Source organism: Puntigrus tetrazona, chromosome 24, assembly GCF_018831695.1.
Source record: "Puntigrus tetrazona isolate hp1 chromosome 24, ASM1883169v1, whole genome shotgun sequence".
NCBI lineage: Eukaryota > Metazoa > Chordata > Actinopteri > Cypriniformes > Cyprinidae > Puntigrus > Puntigrus tetrazona.
In genome coordinates, this window is record NC_056722.1 from 17112701 (window position 1) to 17134417 (window position 21717).

The 21717-nt window shown below is 34.3% G+C and overlaps 2 protein-coding genes across 5 annotated transcripts in view; both read left to right on the forward strand.

Moving 5' to 3' along the window:
• The window catches only part of prex2 (phosphatidylinositol-3,4,5-trisphosphate-dependent Rac exchange factor 2), a 108137-nt gene extending 96732 nt beyond the window's left edge, over positions 1 to 11405 (forward strand). For both annotated transcript variants that reach the window (XM_043226722.1, XM_043226723.1), the window contains 3 exons: positions 2496 to 2598; positions 6939 to 7006; positions 9858 to 11405. In XM_043226722.1, coding sequence (XP_043082657.1) covers positions 2496 to 2598; positions 6939 to 7006; positions 9858 to 9903 — 217 coding nt within the window. In that variant the 3' untranslated portion in view covers positions 9904 to 11405. The remainder of the gene's footprint in view (positions 1 to 2495; positions 2599 to 6938; positions 7007 to 9857) is intronic.
• Positions 11406 to 12798: 1393 nt separating this feature from the next.
• Positions 12799 to 21717, forward strand: part of c24h8orf34 (chromosome 24 C8orf34 homolog) — a 66199-nt gene continuing 57280 nt past the window's right edge. For all 3 annotated transcript variants that reach the window (XM_043225640.1, XM_043225642.1, XM_043225641.1), the window contains exon 1: positions 12799 to 13059. In XM_043225640.1, coding sequence (XP_043081575.1) covers positions 12991 to 13059 — 69 coding nt within the window. In that variant the 5' untranslated portion in view covers positions 12799 to 12990. The remainder of the gene's footprint in view (positions 13060 to 21717) is intronic.

The following is a 21717-nucleotide window of genomic DNA, read 5'->3' on the forward strand; positions in this document are numbered from 1 at the left end:
GATGTACAGTACCTCTCTTTGCTGCTTCATGACGTGTCCTTGAAGTTTCAAATGACTTTGAATGTAATCTTTGTATCATGTTTTTTTCACGATTGTAAATCAAGAGGATCGATTGAGAGCAAAATACACCGTAGCTTCAGGTGAATTTCTACACAGTCAGCAGTTCACCTGAAAGAAACCCATTTGTTTCCAAGGGCAAACAACCTGAGAGTGAAACAGGCAAAGAATCTCGATGCATTTTTTATAAAGACGCAGAAAACAAATCCATCAGCTGGTAAGTTTCATGTATTCTAGTATCTAGTATCTCTTGAATATGGAGATCGAGCAAGAAAGCGTCTTTTTCTTGAGCCAAAGGTCAGTGCTGTTCTCACTCCAGAAGAACTGAATGATTGAATTCACAGATGAGAGCCATATAACACATCTGACACCTCTGTCTGTGAACGCGTATATATCACCAAAAATGAGATGGAAATGTCAGGCTGATGCATCATAGATATAGACAGTTTGACAGCGGACAAGCTATTAAATAACCAAATATCTTTCTGACGGATTCCTTTTTGCAGCTCACCGGTCTCCCCACAGGTGTAAAAACATTAGCAGTGTCAGATATTGATTTTTTCATGATTGCTTCATTGTTTATCAGATCTTCGCTCGTGTTCTTGGTAATCTAAAACCAGTTTGGTATCTCTCTAAATAAGTCATCATTTAGATTTGGATTAGGTCTTATTGACCCAGACGCTGCTCATTGACTTCGTCTAGTGCTACCTCTTTTGGCCTCTCTATTGGGAAATGAGAAATCCGATTTTCATAATCTTTGGAAATAATTGAGTTCTGTGTGCTATGAAAACACTTGAACTTTTAGAACTAAAAGATTTCTCACCGGAATACGAATCAATAAAAATATTCAGTTTTGCTAACTGATATCTACTGTAGTTGAACTGGGTTATTATGCAGAATTCTAAACGGAATTGCGCTCTGCTTTATGTTCTTTGTTAGTTTAGTCTTATTATTTTCAGTGTTTAGTTTTATTTACATTTTCATTTTAGTGTTATTTAACATTAGCACTGCAAAAGTTAATGTGTTAAACTGAAGGCATCAGCTTTGCACATTGATGTTTAATAATATAATATAATATAGTAATAATATAATAATTTAATAATAATATAGTTTTGAATCATAGTAATTGCAGTTTTTATTTCTGTTTTATGTTCTATGTTAGTATAGTTTTAGTATTTTCATTGATTTAATTATGTTTGTTGGTTTTATTTTAGTTCCATTCTAACTTTAGCATTTTACTGCCAATGTTAACTTGTTAAACTAAATAAAAAGTTCGTTTCAGTTTTGCACACGTAAACTATATTATATTATTATTAATTATGACTATTATTTTTATTAATATTATTAATATTTTATTTTTATGATCTGGCTTCAGTTTAGTCAATTTCAGCATTTTCCATTTTATTAAATTTCTTTTTTACATTTATTTAAATTTCATTTTAGTTTTACTTTCATTATAATTGTAATATTTTAAGTCCATAAAGGTTTACGTATTGGTACAGTTAATAAAACTGGCATTTTCAACTAGTGGCAAATTTAGTTTATTGTGAACGGTTTATAAAGGTTTTATGTTTTATATTACAGCATGTATCAAGAAACGGCATTTAATTTAGTTCATTTAGTTTTGGAATAATGAAAAGCAGTGCTTTAAACAGTCTTCTTTTAAATTTCTTAAAGTGAGTCAATGAGATTAGAGCTTGTTAGGTGTTTTCTAGTTTTATGTGTTTAGGTGGTTATGGAAAGGGGTGGCGTCTTCTCTTATTGTCTCAGACACTGTGCATCGACATGTCTAGCAGTGGCTCATAAATTTATATTGGTCTTTTGATTGGAACGATCTGGTTTAGCTTATCCTGAGAGGCTCCATTCCCACTCATAGTCTTTTAGAGACTACGTGCTTACACTTCACCTTGGGAGATGTTTATCGGTCTCTTTGGGTGCAATGGAGTGTATGACTCTCGCACCTGTTTGGCCACGCCGCCCTTTAACTGTCCCTTCAAATGTTAATGGGACGTGAGCGGCAGACACATGTTCTCAGAGAATGAAAGTTCATGTCATGCTTCATCACGCTGGAATGACAGCACATCTGACAGATGAGACGTCAACCCGGGCCGCACAAGCTTGTTAAATGCCTCGGACCTGTCACACTCTTATCCATGCTCTTATCAGAATTCAGTCCTATTTATTTAGCTTATTTACATTATTAATTAAAAACATCCCTGCGCAGTTAATTAAATTAGAATATAGCTGGTGGAAAGTGACGTATGAATAAAATTAGCTTTTTTTTTCTTTCTCAAATGTAATTAACACTCTCGTTTTAGCTTTTGCTGCAATCAGCATCAGAGTACTCCGTGAAATATTGGATAAAGAGCTGTGGTCTTACATTGTAATGGGATTTATGGCGCTGAATGCTGATCTGTAGTTTATTGTCTGTCTTGCAGTTGTACTCTGAGTGTCACGCTGGAACAGGCCATTCTTCTGGCCCGAAATCACGGTTTGCCCCCACGATGCATCATGCAGGCCACTGACGTCATGAGGAAGCAGGTATGTTCTGGTGTTTCTTTGGCACTTTTGGCCTTTTAGATGAGTTTATGTCCACTAACACTGTCCAAAAGTGTGTGTACACTATCGATCAAAAGTCATTAAAGAATCATTAAGATTATTTAAATGTCCCTGAATGCATTACTTTGATAAACAATATACAGTAAAAATGATGTCATTGTAAAATATGGTTATATATTATTATATATTTAAGTAATTTAAAATAGCGATTTTTCCATTATAATATATTCTAATCAATAAAAATATGTAATTCATTTGTGATGGCAAAACTACCCAACAGTGTATGTACAGTATAGTTGAAAAGTCATTAAAGAGTCATAAAGATTATTTTAGTGTTTTAAAAAAAAGTCTCTGAATGCATTAATTTGATTAAAAAAAATACAGTAAAATGTAATAATTGTGAAATATGGTTATGGCAAAGATAGCATTATATGTATTCAAAGTGCACAACGTTAAATATAAATATAAATAATATAAATATAATATTTATATATATTTAAATACACATATATAATGCATATACATAAACCTACCTTTATAAAAAATTTAAATGCTAAAAATCTGTTATAGTTTTAATATAAATATTAATAAAAGTTTGAAGAAATGCCTTGCTACAGTTAGCTCTCTGCAGAACGGACCATTTTTATGATTTTATAAAGCTGTGGTTTCTCATTTAAAATTTCTACTGGGAAATTCATTGATATGGTTTGGTTTTGAAGTGCCGTTTCCAGCAGAGGAAAAAGATGAGCTAATATCTACCTCTGCTTTTAATGTTTTCCGAATTGTACTGACCCAGTTAATTTATTGGGAATTACAATTGCCAAAAAAATAAAAAAACCAAAACACTAGGCCACCGTGTTCATTTTGAGGAGGATTTATTTTTATCAAAGGCCTGTTTAATTATTTTGGGAGATGTAACAAGCTTAACTGCCTTGGTTTGCTTTCTCTCATTTCGGTTTCTCTACATGGCTATTAGCATAAGCTCTTCCTCCCTCCGGTTAGCCAGTCTGGAAGAAGGTTGGATAGGCGCTCATGAAATGAAGTCTCCCTACCTTTCATTTGGAAAGTGGAAGGCTGTTAGTCTTTTTCTGCCCATTTTCACCCTAGCCTTGAAGTGCCCTTCATGAAGTTATGGATGAAACTGACAGGGTCTGCTCTTTTGATATCATTAAGCTCTGTGAGACTTGTATAATAGAGGGCTTGGACGGCTGCTGTGTCAGCTCTGTAGAAATGAAACTTCAAGGTGGCCCTGAGTCATGAGAGGCGAAGACCAGAGAGAGCCCTTGACAGTAACTCAGTCACGTCGAGACAGAAGACCTCCAAAGGAGTTCATTAGGACAGTGTTTCTCACATCAGGGGCTTCGCCAATGTGTGTTCCATGCCTTTCACTCCTGCTGGCATTTATACATTTACTTTAGTCTTTATTTAATTATAATAGTTGTAAAATAAACAACTTGAGGACATTTGAAATAAATACAATTAGAATTAATTTAAATAAAATTATTAGTGCTGTCAAATGAATAATCCTGATTAATTGCATTCAGAATACACACATGTATGTGTGTGTGTATATATATATATATATATATATATATATATATATATATATATATATATATATATATATATATTTATAGAAATTATATAAATAAAAATATATACTCTTTGAGTGTGTATTTATATATCCATAATATACATAATTGTATTCCCAATAATTTCACTTTGTATGTTATGCATTTACTGTACATTTCTATCATTATTTATTAAAAAGTGGTTAATGTAAGTAAAAAAATATATTTGTTTTAAGACTATGTATATTGAGTTATCTTCATTTAAGAATAGATATGGCCCCAAATTATCCTAAAAAATAAAAAAAAAAAAAAAAAAAAAAAAAAAAAAAAAAAAAATATATATATATATATATATATATATATATATATATATATATATATATATATATAATGTTATATTAATTATTAATTTTTGAAAATGTAAAAAAAAAAAAAAAACATGTTTTCACGTTTTATCGTGTTAGCTGTATTTTTTATTTTCTATTCCTACTCGAAATAACCCAACTGCAGTATGATTACGATTAATTGGAATGCACAGCAAAAAAAATGAAAATTGTTAAAACAGGAATGAAGGGGAAAAAATGAAAACCTCTGCATTAAGAAACAGGTCATTCATATGTCAGGCCATTAAAATGCATGCGGTAAACCGACTTTATAAGTAACTTATATTTAACTTTCACCTGAAGAGAGACGTATTTTTTATAATATGTATTTGCATTTCACCTCTGATTTTGAAACGGCTGTATTTATAATGCATTGCAGCATATAAAATGTGATGTTCTGGACCGCCTCTGGGTGATGACTCCTTACCTGCGCCGCCCAGGCTCCCAAATGACTTTATGAATATAAAAACGAATGAAAGTCATCAGAGCTCCCCCTGTCTGACTATTTATTATTATTCACCGTAATTCGTGAACCTCACAGCAAGACTAAAAACACACCCATCCATCGTAATGGCCGGTACTCGTCGAGGAACAGAAAGGGACTCATCGGATCTCACAGCTTCTGTGTATAAACACAAAATCAGTTAACCGTATTTTCAGAGAAGTGATTGTTAAAAAAAGTAATCGAGAGGATGAAGAATCTTCCCAGTGTCTGTGTCAATCTCCCCGTCCAGCCGTGTCTTTTAAAGTCCCAGGAAAGCAGCAGGCGAAGTGCGTGTCTCTGGTGGTGTAATTGCTGATGTTATCAGAGGCCGACCGCGTCCGAAGCCCTCAGCGGTCAGCAGCGTACCTGTACGGCCGAAGCTCACAGCTGTGTTTATGCGGCAGTAACGTCCCCCCCGCTGCTGATCTCGAGAAGCCCCGCGTCAAACCGAACTGCAGAGCTATTTGCGGAAACGGCTAATGTGTGTAAAATGTGCAAGGTAGACGTTTTCCTTCCTACGTCAAGGCACAGGTGGCCATTTTTCATTTGGACGCGATCGGATCCCGAAGACGCTACGCTCTCCGTTAAACAGTCCTGCGATTCATTTAGCGTTGGATGTTATTTAGTTGGCCGCGTGGGTGGTGTATGAGCGTGTATGTTTTGTATCCTAATTTACGATTACAAACAAGTCCATCTAACACGTCTGACAAGGCCGGGGTTGGGGAAGTGTGACGACGGATGAGGTTCGAAAGGGACGGGTTCAGCAAGCTGCCACGAATCTACTCTTTTTTTTTTTTTTTTCTCTGAAATATTAGCCACAGCATCTGTGAAGGATGGCAGAGCAGGCTGACTCGGGCAACCGAAGAGGAAAAAAAAACAGATGATCTGTTCAGAATAGGAAATGATTATATGAATTATTTAATTATTTAAAAATAGAAGAAAAACCAGTGCATATTTTAAAATAGAAGTACATTAAAAGAAATTGGATGATTTCGTTTCAGTACAGGCATGGTGTTGCGAGGATATTTTAGTTGACAGCACAAGAAGTATATATAAAGTATTTTTATATATATATATATTCACATCCAAATTAAATGTTTTTGTTCACATAATCAATTATTCCATTACCTAATTATTTATATAAAAATACACATACAGTACATATTTAGAAAATATTCATACATATATTTTTCTATAATTTTTTTGTACGTTTATTATATGTTCAGAAAGCATGAACATATTTTATACAATCAATAGACCGTGAGGAATTATCTGCATTTATTATGAATTAATTGTATTAAAATTCAGACTTTAATGTGTTCATTTATGTAAATTACCTTAATTTGTTATTTTAACATAATGGAAAAATTTACGCAATTAATAATCCTGACCAGTTTTTCTACCATCAGCAATTCAAGCTTAAAATACCAGGTGTTCGCAAAACATTTTGAAGCCTCATTAAAGATACGTTAATCTTTGGTTAATTAATCTTAGATTAATTATTTGATATATCATGCAATTAATTCACCTAAAATATTTAATCCTAGCCCTAACAAAGACATTGTAGTTACACTAATTGTAATTTAGTATATATATATATATATATATATATATATATATATATATATATATATATATATATATATATATATATATATATATATATATATATATATATATATATATATATATACCGTTTTTTTTTCTTTCAAAAACTGTATTTTTTACTTTTTTGTTTTTAAATGAATATTTCAGAACACTTCCATAATATACAGTACTGTCTAAATGATGGCACTTCTCACCTTTAACCGACTGGACACAGAATATGTTCATGCTTATTTAAAGAACAGCTGTTCTGACATTTATAATCATGCCTCTTTTAAGGGAGCAAGAGTGCAGAATTCAGCCAAGAACCTGGGAGTGAGAGACCGCACCCCATCAACAGTGCCAAGGTAACCAGAGCGGCCCACACACACACACACACACATCATTCCAGTCCCCTCACATTCACACTGTGGTTTTCACTAACCTTTCATAAAATGTGCATGAAATAATTTTAGACCTAAATGCCATGGTTCAAAGATTTACACATTTCAGAAATATGTTTAGGCCTCCAGAATTATTACAGCACTATATTGACAGGCCTCAAGCATTCTGATGAAGGGTTTGCTGTAAACCTCTAAGTGTTTGGAATGGTTGTGGATGAATTCTCGTTTTTGGTGAATTATTACGTTAAAGCTGTTTCATGTGCAGATGTATTTTTATAACAAAGTAATTTCATCTGTTTTTTGTAAGGTCAACTTTTAAAATAATTTAAAGGGATAGTCCACAAAAAAAGAAAACACTGTTATCACTCATGTTACGTAATAGAAAAGTATAGAAATATAAAGTTTTTGTTTATTAATAATAATAATAATAATAATAATAATAATAATAATAATTATTATTATTATTATTATTTTATTATTATTATTATTATTATTATTATGTGGCAGAAACAGGCTTCCATATATCTCTCCTGTGGAACAAAAACTATATATGTTGAAAAATGTCACACTGACATAATATAATATAATATAATTAGTGCTGTCAAACAATTAATCACAATTAGACACATCCAAAAAATTAGTTTACATAATATGTAGGTTTGTACTGTGTCTATTTCTTAGGTATGCATATATTTTTAAAATAATGTGTTACGTTTATACATTACATATATTTATATATAATATAATTTATATGAATATGAATGTATACGTGTAAATACATATTTTCAAAATATATATATATATGTGTGTGTGTTTATATATACATAATAAATATACACAAAACACACACAGATATTATATAAACAATAACTTATTTTGAATGTGAATAATTGTTTGACAGCACTATTAATTATTAATAATAAATGTATTCCTATATAAATAAATGATTTGTATATACATCATTTTATTCTCAAGAATTCCACTTTAATTAAGCACTCAATATAATATAATATAATATAATATAATATAATATAATATAATATAATATAATATAATATATTATGGACAAAAGATTTGTGGATTATCTCTTTCAAATCTCCTTGACTTCACATAATATTTAGCATTTAAAAACTATCAACGCTGTCATATTTGTGTATTGAATTCTGAACTTTTTGCATACTAAATTATTCATAAATGTAAAATCTGTAGCTCACCCACAGGTACTGTTTAACGTGATATTATCTCGCAAGGCCTGATGCTTCTCTCTGCAAATGCAAGTCTAGTAAAGTAAATGTATGTGTGCTTTTTAAATATCTTTTAGCGTATTAATAAGCGGCCCCACGGTTTCACTGGAGACAGAATCTCAGGAACAGCTGCTCTGCATTTATTCTTCAAACAAACCCCTGCAGTAGAGCCGCGTGAAACAAAAGATACAGCATTTTTGCAAATGTGCGCATTATGTTATGTTCATCCATATATAAACCTGGGGTATTAAATCCAAAGCATATTATTCATCTTCAAATGCATGCGTGTGTGTGTGTGTGTGTGTGTGTGTGTGCGCGCGCATAGAACAGAGAACATGCACGAGAGGCCGACTCTATTTCCTGCAGGAAAACAGAATGAGGCATACGTTAAAAACAGAGCCTCTGCTTCTCTCTCAGAAGGTAGAAAACTCCAGCGTAAACTCTAATCTGTCACAGTCACTTGCGGTCTGTAGGGAGATGTACTGTAGCGTGACCCTCAAGACAATGACTCATAGCTTTTCATAGCATGTTGCATGTGATCATTGCTGCGCGGCTTATGTTTATTTGGCATATAACAAACGCTGCCTAAATCCAAGGATTTGTGTTTAACCTTTTTAAAATCCACTGCAGCTCAGAAGGAAAGCTATTAGCTTGTTTATTACACAGATTTCAAGTGTTTAGTTTCTTACAACCTTTGCATAAAAAACATAATGAATGTCAAATGTGATGTTGTAGCACAATCCACAATTTATGAGAAAACGCAACGTGATGTAATCATAAAAGATGTGATTTTAAATATACAGCTATGTGGAGAAGGACTAATCCGTATGATGGAATACGTTTCAAGCGTTCATTGCATTTTATTTTATTTTTTTAATGTAATAAATTTTTTTATAGATCCAGGATGCACTAAATTGATCAGAAATGTAATGTAACATTGGTAATAATAACTGTTTCTTTAGCAACAAATAAGCAGATTAGAATGATCTCTGAAGGATAATATGAGAGTGAACACTGAATTAATAGAATGAATCACACTAAATTATATTTTAGAATATATTACAATTGTAATTTATATAGCTGTATTGTTATATTTAGTTTTTACTGATAATGAAAACCTTTTGGGAAAAAAAAAAAATAAAAAACTTTTACATTTTAAATTAATTAAATAAATAAATAATTTTAAAACATCTTACCAAGCATATATATTTTTACATTTATGAGATCAGACCACAAAAGTGTTACATTTTGTAAATTGAGATTTATACATAATCTCAAAGCTGAATAAACAAGCTTTCCACTGATATATGGTTTGTTAGGATTGGACAGTATATGGTGAGATACAACTATTTGAAAAACTGGAATCTGAGGATGCAAAAAAATAGAAATCTTTATGTATTTAAATGATTTTGTCAAAAATTTGACCAATATAGTGCATTTGTTGGCTATTGCTACAAATATACCCATGTGGCTTATGACCGACTTATACTGTTTTGTGACCAAAAAAAAAAAAAAAAATATTGTACAAATTTGTTATACAGATATTTTTTTTTTCATTATTCTATTAACAGATTGTACAAACTGTGCCAGCCTCCACCTCCTGACGGTGACCCCTGAACCCTGGTCTTCAGCAGATACGGGCCGTCTTTGGTCCATCTCCAGACGACACACACACACACACACACACACACACACACACACACACACACACTCCTCACTCCTGCTCGGAGGCAGATCTGTCACCTCTCGACTCAAAGGATTCACAGCATAATATCTATTGACTTTTTGTCATAGCTTTTTAAAGGCACCCTTATTTTTTTATTTCACGCTCCGCTACGGCGCTTCTTATTCTAGATCAAACAAACAGGATGTATGATCTCCCGGCCGCCGTCAAGTCATTCACAAAAACAGAGTATCAATCGCGATGTCTGTTTCAAATAATGTCATTCGTCGTGTAAAAAGAAATATGTATGTTAAAGCGTAACTTTTGTTCATAGTTCATATTTGGGCATAGCATCCAAAAGCATCATTTCAACCGTATGTGCATTTTTTCACTTCATCTATTGTCATATAAATCTTTAATATGTATAGGTTTGGCTTCCACATTATTAGGTTTCTCAACTTAGAGTTTATTAACACCATAGTGCATTAAGCTACATGTTGCAGCCTTGGTGCTGCAGTCTCAGTGAATACGGAGTGACATACAGTACTGGAAAGTTCATACGACACGGTCATCAGTGTTATAGATTTATATATTTGTCACACTTACGTCATTTAAAAGGAAATCAGCACTCAGGAGTTGTCGTTACGTGTTATATTAATGTTGCTTAAAATAACAAATTAATCGATCATCACTATGCAATACCGAGAAACCGCTCTAAACGGGAATCGTTTATTAACTCCAAGCTCCATTAAGTTCCATTTGGAGAAATGAAAATATTTTATACATTGCATCTGTCTGAATGAATACGCTCTCGATAAAAGCAGCCAGAAGGGAACACGCATTCGTGTGAAAATGTTACTGTAAAATAAGTTTTCACTTAAAAAAGACAATTATTTATTTTGTCATTAAACTAACCCATTTTTGAGATTTTCCAAATACATTTATCTTTTTTCCCGCCCTGTTATTACAATAAACTGTAATGTCAAATTGTAATTAATTTCAAATAAAAATGTTTAAGAGAAAACGTGTATAAAAGGCTGTGTGGCTAAATATTTATGCAAAAGACTTTACCGGTGATTTTGATTTGGGTTTGTGCTGCAAATCTGTCACAGATCTCTCCAGTGAATGTATTTAGTCTGTGTTTGACAGTGTGCATGTGCTGAGTGCACACAAACTCCCAGCTGCTTCATGTGCTGTGCTGTCATCCATCAAATGTGCAGCTGGTATCGGACCAGTTAAAGTCTTCAGGAATCTCACTAATGGCCTCTGTATGTAGGCAACTGTCTTTGACAAACATTGTTTACCTGTCATCATTTCCCTGAGCTCATTGTCACTTGCCGTTTTTGCAAATGGTTTCCAGATGTTCTGTAATAACTTAGTGCCACCAATATAGTAATAAACCAGTGGTGGCTATGTTTTAGTTAGGAAAAGAAAGAGAAAACAATTATATTTTAAATATAAATGGTTGTTATTATTATAATTATTATAATTATTATGATTATATATTTTCCAGTCCAAAAATATTTAGCATTGAATAGGCAGTGCAGAATATTTTTTTATCTGTTTTGTTTGTATTTTACATTAATTGTATATGTGGTGAACAAAGTTTTAGTGGGACTGAAACATGGTATTGTAAATAAGCAAACTCAAACTATTTGTTAAAAATGGTTTAAGGGCCGTGCACACTTCATACACACAAAAAAACAGAAAACAAAACAAAACAAATAGTATATTTTATATATAAAGTAGTGCTTTCAAATGATTAATCGAGATTAATTGCATCAAAAAATAAAAATGTTGTTTACATGTGGTTATGTGTATATTTATTATGTATATATAAATACAAATGCATGTATATATTCTGAAAATATTTACATGTATATACATTTATATATTTTTTTATGTTATATATAAATATATTTAATATATAAACATTTTTCTTATATTATATATACAAACATATATATATATATATATATATATATATATATATATATATATATATACATGCATATGTTTGTATTTATATGTACATAATAATAAATATACACAGCACTCACATAAATGTTATGTAAACTATATGCATATATATATATATATATGTGTGTGTGTGTGTGTGTGTGTACACCTGGTATTTATCACGTTATGGGGACCAAATCAGTAATAACACTAAGTTTTGACCTTGTAGGCAAATTTTTAGGTCCCCATGAGGAAACAAGCTTATAAAACATACAGAATTACATTTTCTTGAAAATCTAAAAATGGCAAAATTACTTTCAGGTTTAGGTGTAGGACAATAAAATACAGTCTGTACAGTATGAAATCCAGTACGCCTATGGAATGTTCCCATAAAACATGTAAACACACACACATTTCACTTTTCACTATATATTTCATGTGAATGGCCCCTTACATAGTAGTAATTAACCTATTCTTGACAGAAATCATAATTTGTCACTTACAGTTACATTATATATATATATATATATATATATATATATATATATATATATATATATATATATATATATATATATATATATATAATGCATCTTAGAATAAAATATGTTTCTTGTGTATTTTAATGCATTATACTTTTGAAATTAGGCAATAAAGCATAAAGAAATCATAGGACTTCTTCATTATGCAAGTTTCACACAAAGTACGTGCATATAAATGTAATATTGACACTTAGGCTACTCTGTGTAAACATCGAGGTTGGGTCTCTCAGACCCGAACAGCCAATGAACAAGCAGTCTCACAAGGTGTAATGTTTTTGATTGGCTTCGAGATGAAGCCGTCTCCAGCTACTCTGCCGAGACCGGAGGAGGGATAGTCCCATCAGATAAGATAGTGAGCAAACCGAGGGAGGACGCAAAGCCCGTTACTTTCAGCATGTGCTGGAGCGGCAGCCGAGCTCTCAGCGCTGGATGTCCGCTCTCTGCCCGCTAGAGATCCCTCCGCAGTCCCGCACGTTTGAAGATGCCTGGCGATATTTAACGATATCCTAACCTTTTGCTGTTTAACCCATTCTCATTCTCATGGCGTCTCTACAGCAGTCGAGAATTCAGTCATACCTGGAGAAGAATAAGATCGGACCCTTGTTTGAGGTACGTTACAACTTTTCACAGAAGATGCTCGCGAGGCGCCTCGCGATTTTGCTGCATTGTAAATGAACGGAGCAGGAACTACTTGAGTCTGCTCGAACGCGCACCGAGATGTGACTTAGAGTTGCATTTTAATTTAATGATGGCAAAAGGCATTCTGAGACCATTTGATTGTCTTTTAATCCGTTTGATTTGAGAAGTGAACACATTTAATGGGGGGTATGCGCGCTTATAAAGCCTCCTGCTTTTGCTTGCCTTCATTTAATCAGTTAAACTGTGGAAAACTAGAGATGTTGGACTTGATTTGTTGCGTTAGCCACTAAAGCATTCAGCTCTCATAATAGCCTAGTCTATAGAAATAATCTGAGGTAATGGAAGATGTTTCTGCTGACTGGACGCTTTCTCTCAGTAACCCAAACTGATGCCTTTGTTTCTGCTAGCAAGATTTTTCCATTAAAATATGCTGTTTTTGGAAAAGTCAGGCTCATCCCAGCTTTCTTCCCGGGTTATTGCTTTACATATGCAATATATGGTTTTTGGCTCATGTAACGAATGCTGTCTCCTACTGTACATGGGAAATGGTGTAACGCGGGGTGAGCTGTAACGAGTTGTAACGTTTTAAACCAATTGGAAATCAACAACAAAGGATGAAAATGATATCACACATGACCCTTAAGAAGCAACAGGTATCTGTGAAAATGTCAAATTATTATTTAAAAAGTATATGGTACATTTTCTACTAAACCTGCAAAGATTGAACAAAATAAGATATGAGATTAACGTTACATTCTATATTTAACATCATTGATTTCAAGACTTTATGAGTGAGTAGCAGGTTTCTAAATTACTTACATTTATCGTAGACACATAAAATATGGAAATATTAGACACACAGCACAAACATCCAGTTACACACGCTTCCCATATTTTTGCACTGTCAGCATCATTGGATAATCAGTATGGTGGGATGGACTAAATACACACACACACACACACACACACACACACATAATTATATATTAAATGGAACAGAAAACAGCATCATACTACAGCCGACCAATATGTCTAAAACAACAGAAACTGGACACACTAGTCACCTTGAGAAAAATGACTTTTCTGCCCCACACCATAATGAACTAAAATAGCGTTGTCATCCACCGACGCTATTACCTCCGTGAGGCATCTGTAGTAAGAAGCACAGTCCATAAGAGTCAAACTGCTGATGTATCAACTGTCTTGTAGCCGGGACTGTGTGCATGCGCTGAATATTAAACAGCAATAAAGCTAAAAGCAGCGCGCGCGTGTGACCTAGTACCATGGACAGCGGCGCCGCGCAGGGAAGGCTGTGAGTGGCTTGAGCGAGTGCCCGTCGTCTGCTGGGAGTATTCATACCTTAACCATCGAAACTGTCTCGGGTCAGCCTGATAGTCCAAATAGCACTTCTAAAGACGGTAAAACTTTATTTTATAGCTCACTGTAACTGAAAATGGATTAGAACGGGACTAGTTGTAACACTGTCTGTAATGTAACTGGCAGTTTTGCAGTCAAGACGTCGAAAGAAAAACATGTATTTTCACTAACAGGGGTTTTGTATGGTGAGACATCTAGTCTTAAATTGATACGCATTTTGTGAAACTGAAAGTCTTCCAAACCCAAAGTTTAATATCATCATATTTTAAAGGTGGTTTTGAAGTTTTCTGAAGTTTATTTTTATTTATTTTTTATTTTTTTTTGCTGAATTTCTCAAGACAAGAGTTTTTTGTGTGTTTTTTTATTTATTTATTTATTTATTTATTTATTTATTTATTTATTTATTTATTTATTTATTTATTATTTTGCAGTCATAGGGAGTGATTATTTATTTATTCCACCAATCCATCCATCCACTGCTTGTCCTATGTAGGGCTGCAGGGATGCTAGACCCATATGCACTGAATATTTCATTTATTTATTTATTTATTTTTTAATTTTCAAAAGATGTATGTTATGCTATATGTTAATTCGCATAATACAGTAACATAAATACTGTATCGTAAAGTGTGACCCTAAATGTTTATTTGCATTGAACTTTGATCCTTTCAAAACATTTGACACAAATATGAAGATATTAAGCCGGGACACCGGTTTTGTCCATCAGGCTCTGCCTCTGTTATTTTATAATGTCACTGCAAACAGCTGATATAGAGCCTGAGTTTGTTTGCACATCATAACTATTATCAGTATCTCGTTACAGGTGTGTTTGCCCGGTGTGTTTCCACTGTACTCTGTAACTGTGCTCACTATGAACGCTTTAGCACAGCAACACAGACATACTGTACGAAAAAATGACAAATGACCCTCTCAAGCTACTTTTCCAGTTCTCGAAAAAACGAAGTCGCCAAGTAAACTTAAATTGAGGTCACAGTGAATGCAATATGCATGTGACTGGGGAATAAGACGACGGCCGTAGCTGCTGCATCTTTAAAGCACCAGACCTTCCACGGCAGCACAGAACTGAAATACTTTATGGGTCAGTATTTTTTTCAAATGTAAAATACATTTGTATGCCACGGAATTTGGCCGCTTCTATTAATATTCATGCTCTAAAACTAGTTCTTTCTCTTTTTAAACTGACTTATAGCGCGTACGCATTCAGCGTCAGCAGCGGAGAAGAGCAATTTGCTACCATTTTTAAGACCTTATCGCTTCACTTAGGTCCAGATTGGATGAGAGTTGACATAGTTAACTGGTGATCGGCTCTCTGGCCGCCCTGAATTAATAAGGAAGTTCTCCTGGAGAAAAAAAAGGGGGGAAATTGGAATAAATGCAGACAACACCTACGACATGCTTATACTTCAAATGAATATAATGAAGTCTACCTGCACTAAATGAGAGGCTTTAACTATTTTAATTTTCCAGTAGAGTGACATATTGTGTGGGGGTTGAGAAACGAGATTGTGTTGATTATCTTCAACTGTTTTGCCTGAATGCATTTTTTTGCATTCGTTAGTGAAGAGATATTTAAATGTACTTCTTTCCTAAATATTCACCTCATAATGATGCCCAAGATCTATACTGAGAAAAATCCTTTTAACCTATACGCTTTGGAAAGAACTAACATATACGAAGGAGTATTTGTTTAAGTGTTAACGAACCTAAGACCGAACGTAAGGGACGCAGAGAGAAGCAGATAGCTGAATTCATAGTCTCGTCGGTTGCAGTGATTATTTGTTCTGCTCAACTGTGACAAGAACAAGTTTGGGGCAGGAACAGGAAAACAGGCTATCAATAGCCAATCAAAGTGGCCGTCTCGCAGCGTAATGGTCGTAGGCAGTGCAATAAAGGGAGTAAAATGTTTGTAAAGGAGAAGCATAATTGAGCTCCGTTGTGAGAATTGTGCATTCACCCACAAAAAACACTGCAGCTTGAGCAAATGAAGGTTTGATTAGCATACTAATGCATTCAAGCAATAAAACCACAGGCACCAGCGCACAAGTCATTTCGGTATTCAGAACCTACACTGTATATTTTTCATTCGGACAGTATGTGTTTATGTGTATGCTGGAATCTTATCATTGTGGCTGGAGGTTTGATTCGTGGCTGTCATAGACAGTACTATACAGCCACATAAAAACTCGGCAGAAATCTTGTTGCTTTATTGCTCCCGCTTTCCCTCTCTCACGGCGTCGGAAGCATTTTTGTTTAAAGGAATAGTTCACCCTGTGCTGAATGTCAGGACACCTCTAGTGTAAATGAGTTTGTTTCGTCATCGGAACAAACTTGAAATAATTATGCGTTACGTAATTTGCTCATTAATGTATCGTCTGCAGTAAATGGGTGCCGCCAGAATGAGAGTTGATCAAACATCACCATAACCCACAAGACTCCAGTCCATCGATTGAAGTGTTCAAAAAGTGTTTGTAATGAGCAAATCCACTTTTAAACTTTCTGCTGGCTAAAATACATGTCCTCTATCCAGATCGCTTTCTCCACCGGAAAGATTGTCTGAATAAGGAGAAAAGTATGTACGGACCAAGCACTGTTTACAGTCCAAAGCAGCTTTAAACAAGTGTGCTCCCAGTTTAAAGTCTGGCTTGCCAGTATTACCTTATCTGTCTCACATGCTCTGACCCAGACTTTGTTAATTATCGTGATGCTTTTTCATCAGCTGTTTGGACTCTCGTTCTGACGGCACCCATTCACAGCAAATAATTGGTCAATTTCTCCAAATCTGTTCCAATGAAGAAACCTTGGATGTCCTTGATGTTGAGTACATTTTCATCTTTATTTATTGGCGAACTACTCCTTTGAGAGCCCTGATGTACTGTATATCGACTTAAAATGTGGCGTGGATGCTTACTGACAGGGTCTAGCCATTGTGTTATATCATAAGGCGTGTACAGTAGATACAAGATTTACGAGAAAGATTTATTTTGCCATAAGACCATCCCAATGCATTTCAAAGTCAAGGGTACACTGGCCCAGAGTGCATTGCTTTGTTCTAGAAAAGTAATTTAGTGTATAGAGCAATTTGTACGGCTCAGCTTCTCCAGGGCTGTGTAAGGATCACAGCCTAGACCTCTCTGAAATAGTGTCAGCCGATGTTCACTGAACTCTTGGTGTGAAGGAACTAGGGTTTAAAGGTCGCTTGGTAATTTCTGTTCTTCTAGTTTCTCCTTAGCTTTCTGTACCTGCGTCTTAAAGGCGCAGCGTGTGATTTCTGCACCACTAATATTTCAAGTGCAGTGATTTTTTCTTTTTTTTGTTCACACTCATTTGACTAATGCATATATCAAAAATATTGTCAAAAGCTTTTTTTGGTGCTATTTCATTTTGGACAAAATCACTCTATTGTTAAATCGATGTATTTACTGATGAATATATAACACTGAGGAACGAAACTCGCTCGCTCTTTTGACCTGGTTTGACTGTTTTTCAACAGTAGAGCTAAAGTAGACAAAATATAAAAGCAACATCACAACTGTGCTGGCAGTCTATCGTTATTTGTGTTGAGTCCAAATAAAAAAATGCAGTGAAATAGCATATAACAAAATATGTTGCATTGCGCACATGCCCTTGTTTTGTATCGACTATTATTTTTGAACGTTCAAGATCTTTTAGCACTAGATTTCTTGAGCTGCAACTGTCATTACAAAGCTCCTCAGTGTCCCACAGGTGACAAATTGAATGCTACATCAGCACACAGAATATCGATAAAACCAATTGGCTGAAGAATCATTGCATTTCCCACTTGTAATTGAAAATGACACCTACCACAGGCAATTGAAAGCTCAAGAACTGGTTTATCTCAGATAGCCTATATTATATTTTTCAGATGGGATTGGGAGAATAAAACCTAATGGGATTTTTTGATACCATGATAGCATAAGTCATTCAATAGAAAACCTTAAATGAGACAAAACTGTGTAGGTCTTGTTGAGACTCTGTTAATTACAGCAGAGGGACTGCACACACACACACACACACACACACACACACACACAGCTCTGTACTGTACCCTGAGGAGAGACACAGCAGGGTGGGATAATGGAGAGGAGATAGAGAGTTCCCTCTCTTGCCTTTATTTATAGAGATTTCTTGGCGGTCTGTGCTCTAATTAATGTTTCAGTGACCCGCAGACACCCGAGGCGTCAGCACAGCGTGAGCTCCCCTCTGTTGATCTTGAGCAAATGCCTTGCGTTACGAGACAAGCTCACCTGAAAGTAGGGAGCGAAATAAATGCAGTATTAAGTGTGTCCCATGGTCAAATCATGGGCAAATTGACATGTCAGAATGTGACGCCATCCAGATGGGAAAGTCTGTGATTATCACATTCTCTTTTACAATGCTTGTGATCTACCTGACCTTTGTCGGGCACTGTAATTAAAGGTAAATCCCTTGTTGTCTCCTAAAGCACATTCATATTGGATTTTTCTTTTTTTCTTTTTTTTTTTTTTTACAACATTCTGCATTTGTAAAAAAAGTTAGGTGCTTGTTTGCCAACATACAGTACAAAGAAAGTTAAAGGAATAAAGAAAGGCAAACTTGGTATAGCATCACATGACCCTTTTGGTTAAAAAAAACAAAAAACAAAAAAATGTATTTAAAAATAATGTCTGTGCTTACCAAGACTGCATTTATTTGATCAAAATGTAGAAAAAAATAATGAAATATTTACAAAGTAATGTTTTTTTATTTTAATATATTTTAAAATGTAATTTTTTCCTGTGATGAAAAGCTGAAATTTCCGCATCATTACTCCAGTCTTCAGTGTCACATGATCCTTCAGAAATCATTCTAATATGCCTAATGCATTTTAAAATCAGCTGATTTAAAATCAAAGGAACATATTCAAACTGAAATTATTGTTTAAATTGTAATACTATTTTTTGTGTTTTTTTACTTTAGTTAAAGTAAAACCATGCCAAGGTATATATTTATGAAATAATAATATTTTATATATAAATGGGTTGTTATGTTGTCTGTGGTGCTCTTTGCGGTTGTTCCACTCCTTGCCATTTCTCCTTCTTCTGTCTCAAGGGCTGGAACCCATCCAGAACTCTGTCCCAGCCTTCAGTCAGCGTCTCCCCGCTGTGACGTAAGGCATAAATGAAGGAATCAGAGGAATAATGAGGTGCAGTCTCAAGCAAAGATGAGCTCTGGTTAACCATATATACGTATATATATACAGTAAGATCAGCAGGGGAAAACATAATATTAGCAGCTTATTGCATCCATACTGTGTCTAGACAGTGAGTCAGGAGACTATAGTAAATAATTCATTTAAATCCCTTAACAAGGAAGTGTTGCTTCATTTTCTGAAGAGTTTCTGGCAGTGACTGAGACAGATTGTGGTGAACATGTACTGTAGTATCAGTATCCTCATGACTCATGATAAACACTCATGAACTCTGCAGAAGGAAGAGGCTTCAAGGACGCGGACAGAAGATTTCAAGAGAGTTTGGGTCAGCAAGAGCAAGGATAATATGTTTAATAACTATTTGTTTACAACATCGACATCTGGACTGTCAGTCGTAATGGAAACATACTTAATTTATGAATATTATTATTATTGATATTATTAAAATATTAGTAATAGTATAACAAAATGTAATGCATTGTTTCTAGACTGAGGCAACACAACGTATTGCTGAGATTAGTTATCATAGCATAGAAATTCAACAGGATACAAGCATAAATTGTCATTTTTAAAATTAAAATATAAAATAAGTAATAATGTGTTGTTTCAGTTTTATAAAACAAGTGTTCCTGCTTGATATAAAAGTTGAAGTTTAGTTAACTTTAATTTAGTTTGGATTTGGATATTAGGGTATCACAATATATATATATATATATATATATATATATATATATATATATATATATATATATATATATAGGAGTGTTAAAATTCACAACTGATATTACTTTCCATTCACTCTTCAAGTTGGACAAGGAAGGTCAAAGTCAAGCACATTGCGGTATTTTTCCCATGCTCTACCCTCCACATTTTGACATTTTGACGTAGATCACCAGGTGCACATGGTTCAAAAACTATTGTAAAAATAGTAAGAGTGGTACTACAAACATTCTCTGACACAGAATGTCAATGGCTGAAGGAAGTGCTTTGGAAATGTCGCCCACAACAGAGCTTGTTCTTTAAAAGTGCCACTGAACTTGGCTTGCAGTTAGTTCGTCTATTAGAAAGGCTGAGATTGCCTCCCCCTGCCAATTCCCCCGATCTGTCAGCGTGATCGAGAGATCCTGTGTTTCTCCATCCTGATGATGCAAGAAAATCAATCGAAAAGCTTTTTCTGTGCAGGGATTTTTGACCTATATTTCAGTATGCATGCTCTCCATCATGCAGATCGGTATCTCATTTACTGTAAGTAAGCCTTTCTCATTGGCCGCAGCCTCCAACCGTATCATCACACTGTTGATGTCTGTATTAAAGCGGTCAATGAAGTAGGCGGGAAAACCCTTCTCAGATAGCATCAGATGCTTTACAGTCTTGAAGCGAGTGTGTGCTAATCCACGCCGTGCTTTCCTGTTTACCACAAGGGCAATTACTCACTGGGGAGTCTGGGGTAGTTACAGTAACACAGCCCTGCTCAATTTACTTCCTGCTAAACCCACAAATTACGGCTCTCTTTTATGTGCCCCCTGTTGCTAGGTTAGTTTAATTATCCAACAAGGCTTATGTGTCGTAATTACTGCGTTTACATTTACCGTCTTGTTGATTTGTGATTGTCTGGCTTGTAACACAGAACTGACACTTTGTTTGGTGGAAGCGGAAACTGTTATAGGTTGCTTTTACTAGCACTAGCCTTATTCACGAAATGCCTAATTTTGTTTTTACAACTCACAAAAGACATAATTGAGCAAAAGTTGTAGTTTTTTTTTTTTTTTCCAGAGAAAGGTAAAATTGCGTTTTCAGCAGGACTTTGGTTAATAAGGGAGAAAACTGAACCGGATGGGTGCTTTTTATCATTAATCTGATTTTTTGATTTTTTTTTTGTGATTTATAGTGTATTAGTGAATTCAAGCATATTTAAAAAGTCATAATTTGCTTTTTAAACAGATTCCCTTTGATTATTGAAATTCTAAAACCTATGTTTTTTCATTATAGCAACCTTTTACAGCCCAAGAGCTTGGAAACTCCTGGTTTGGGAAACTAATAAC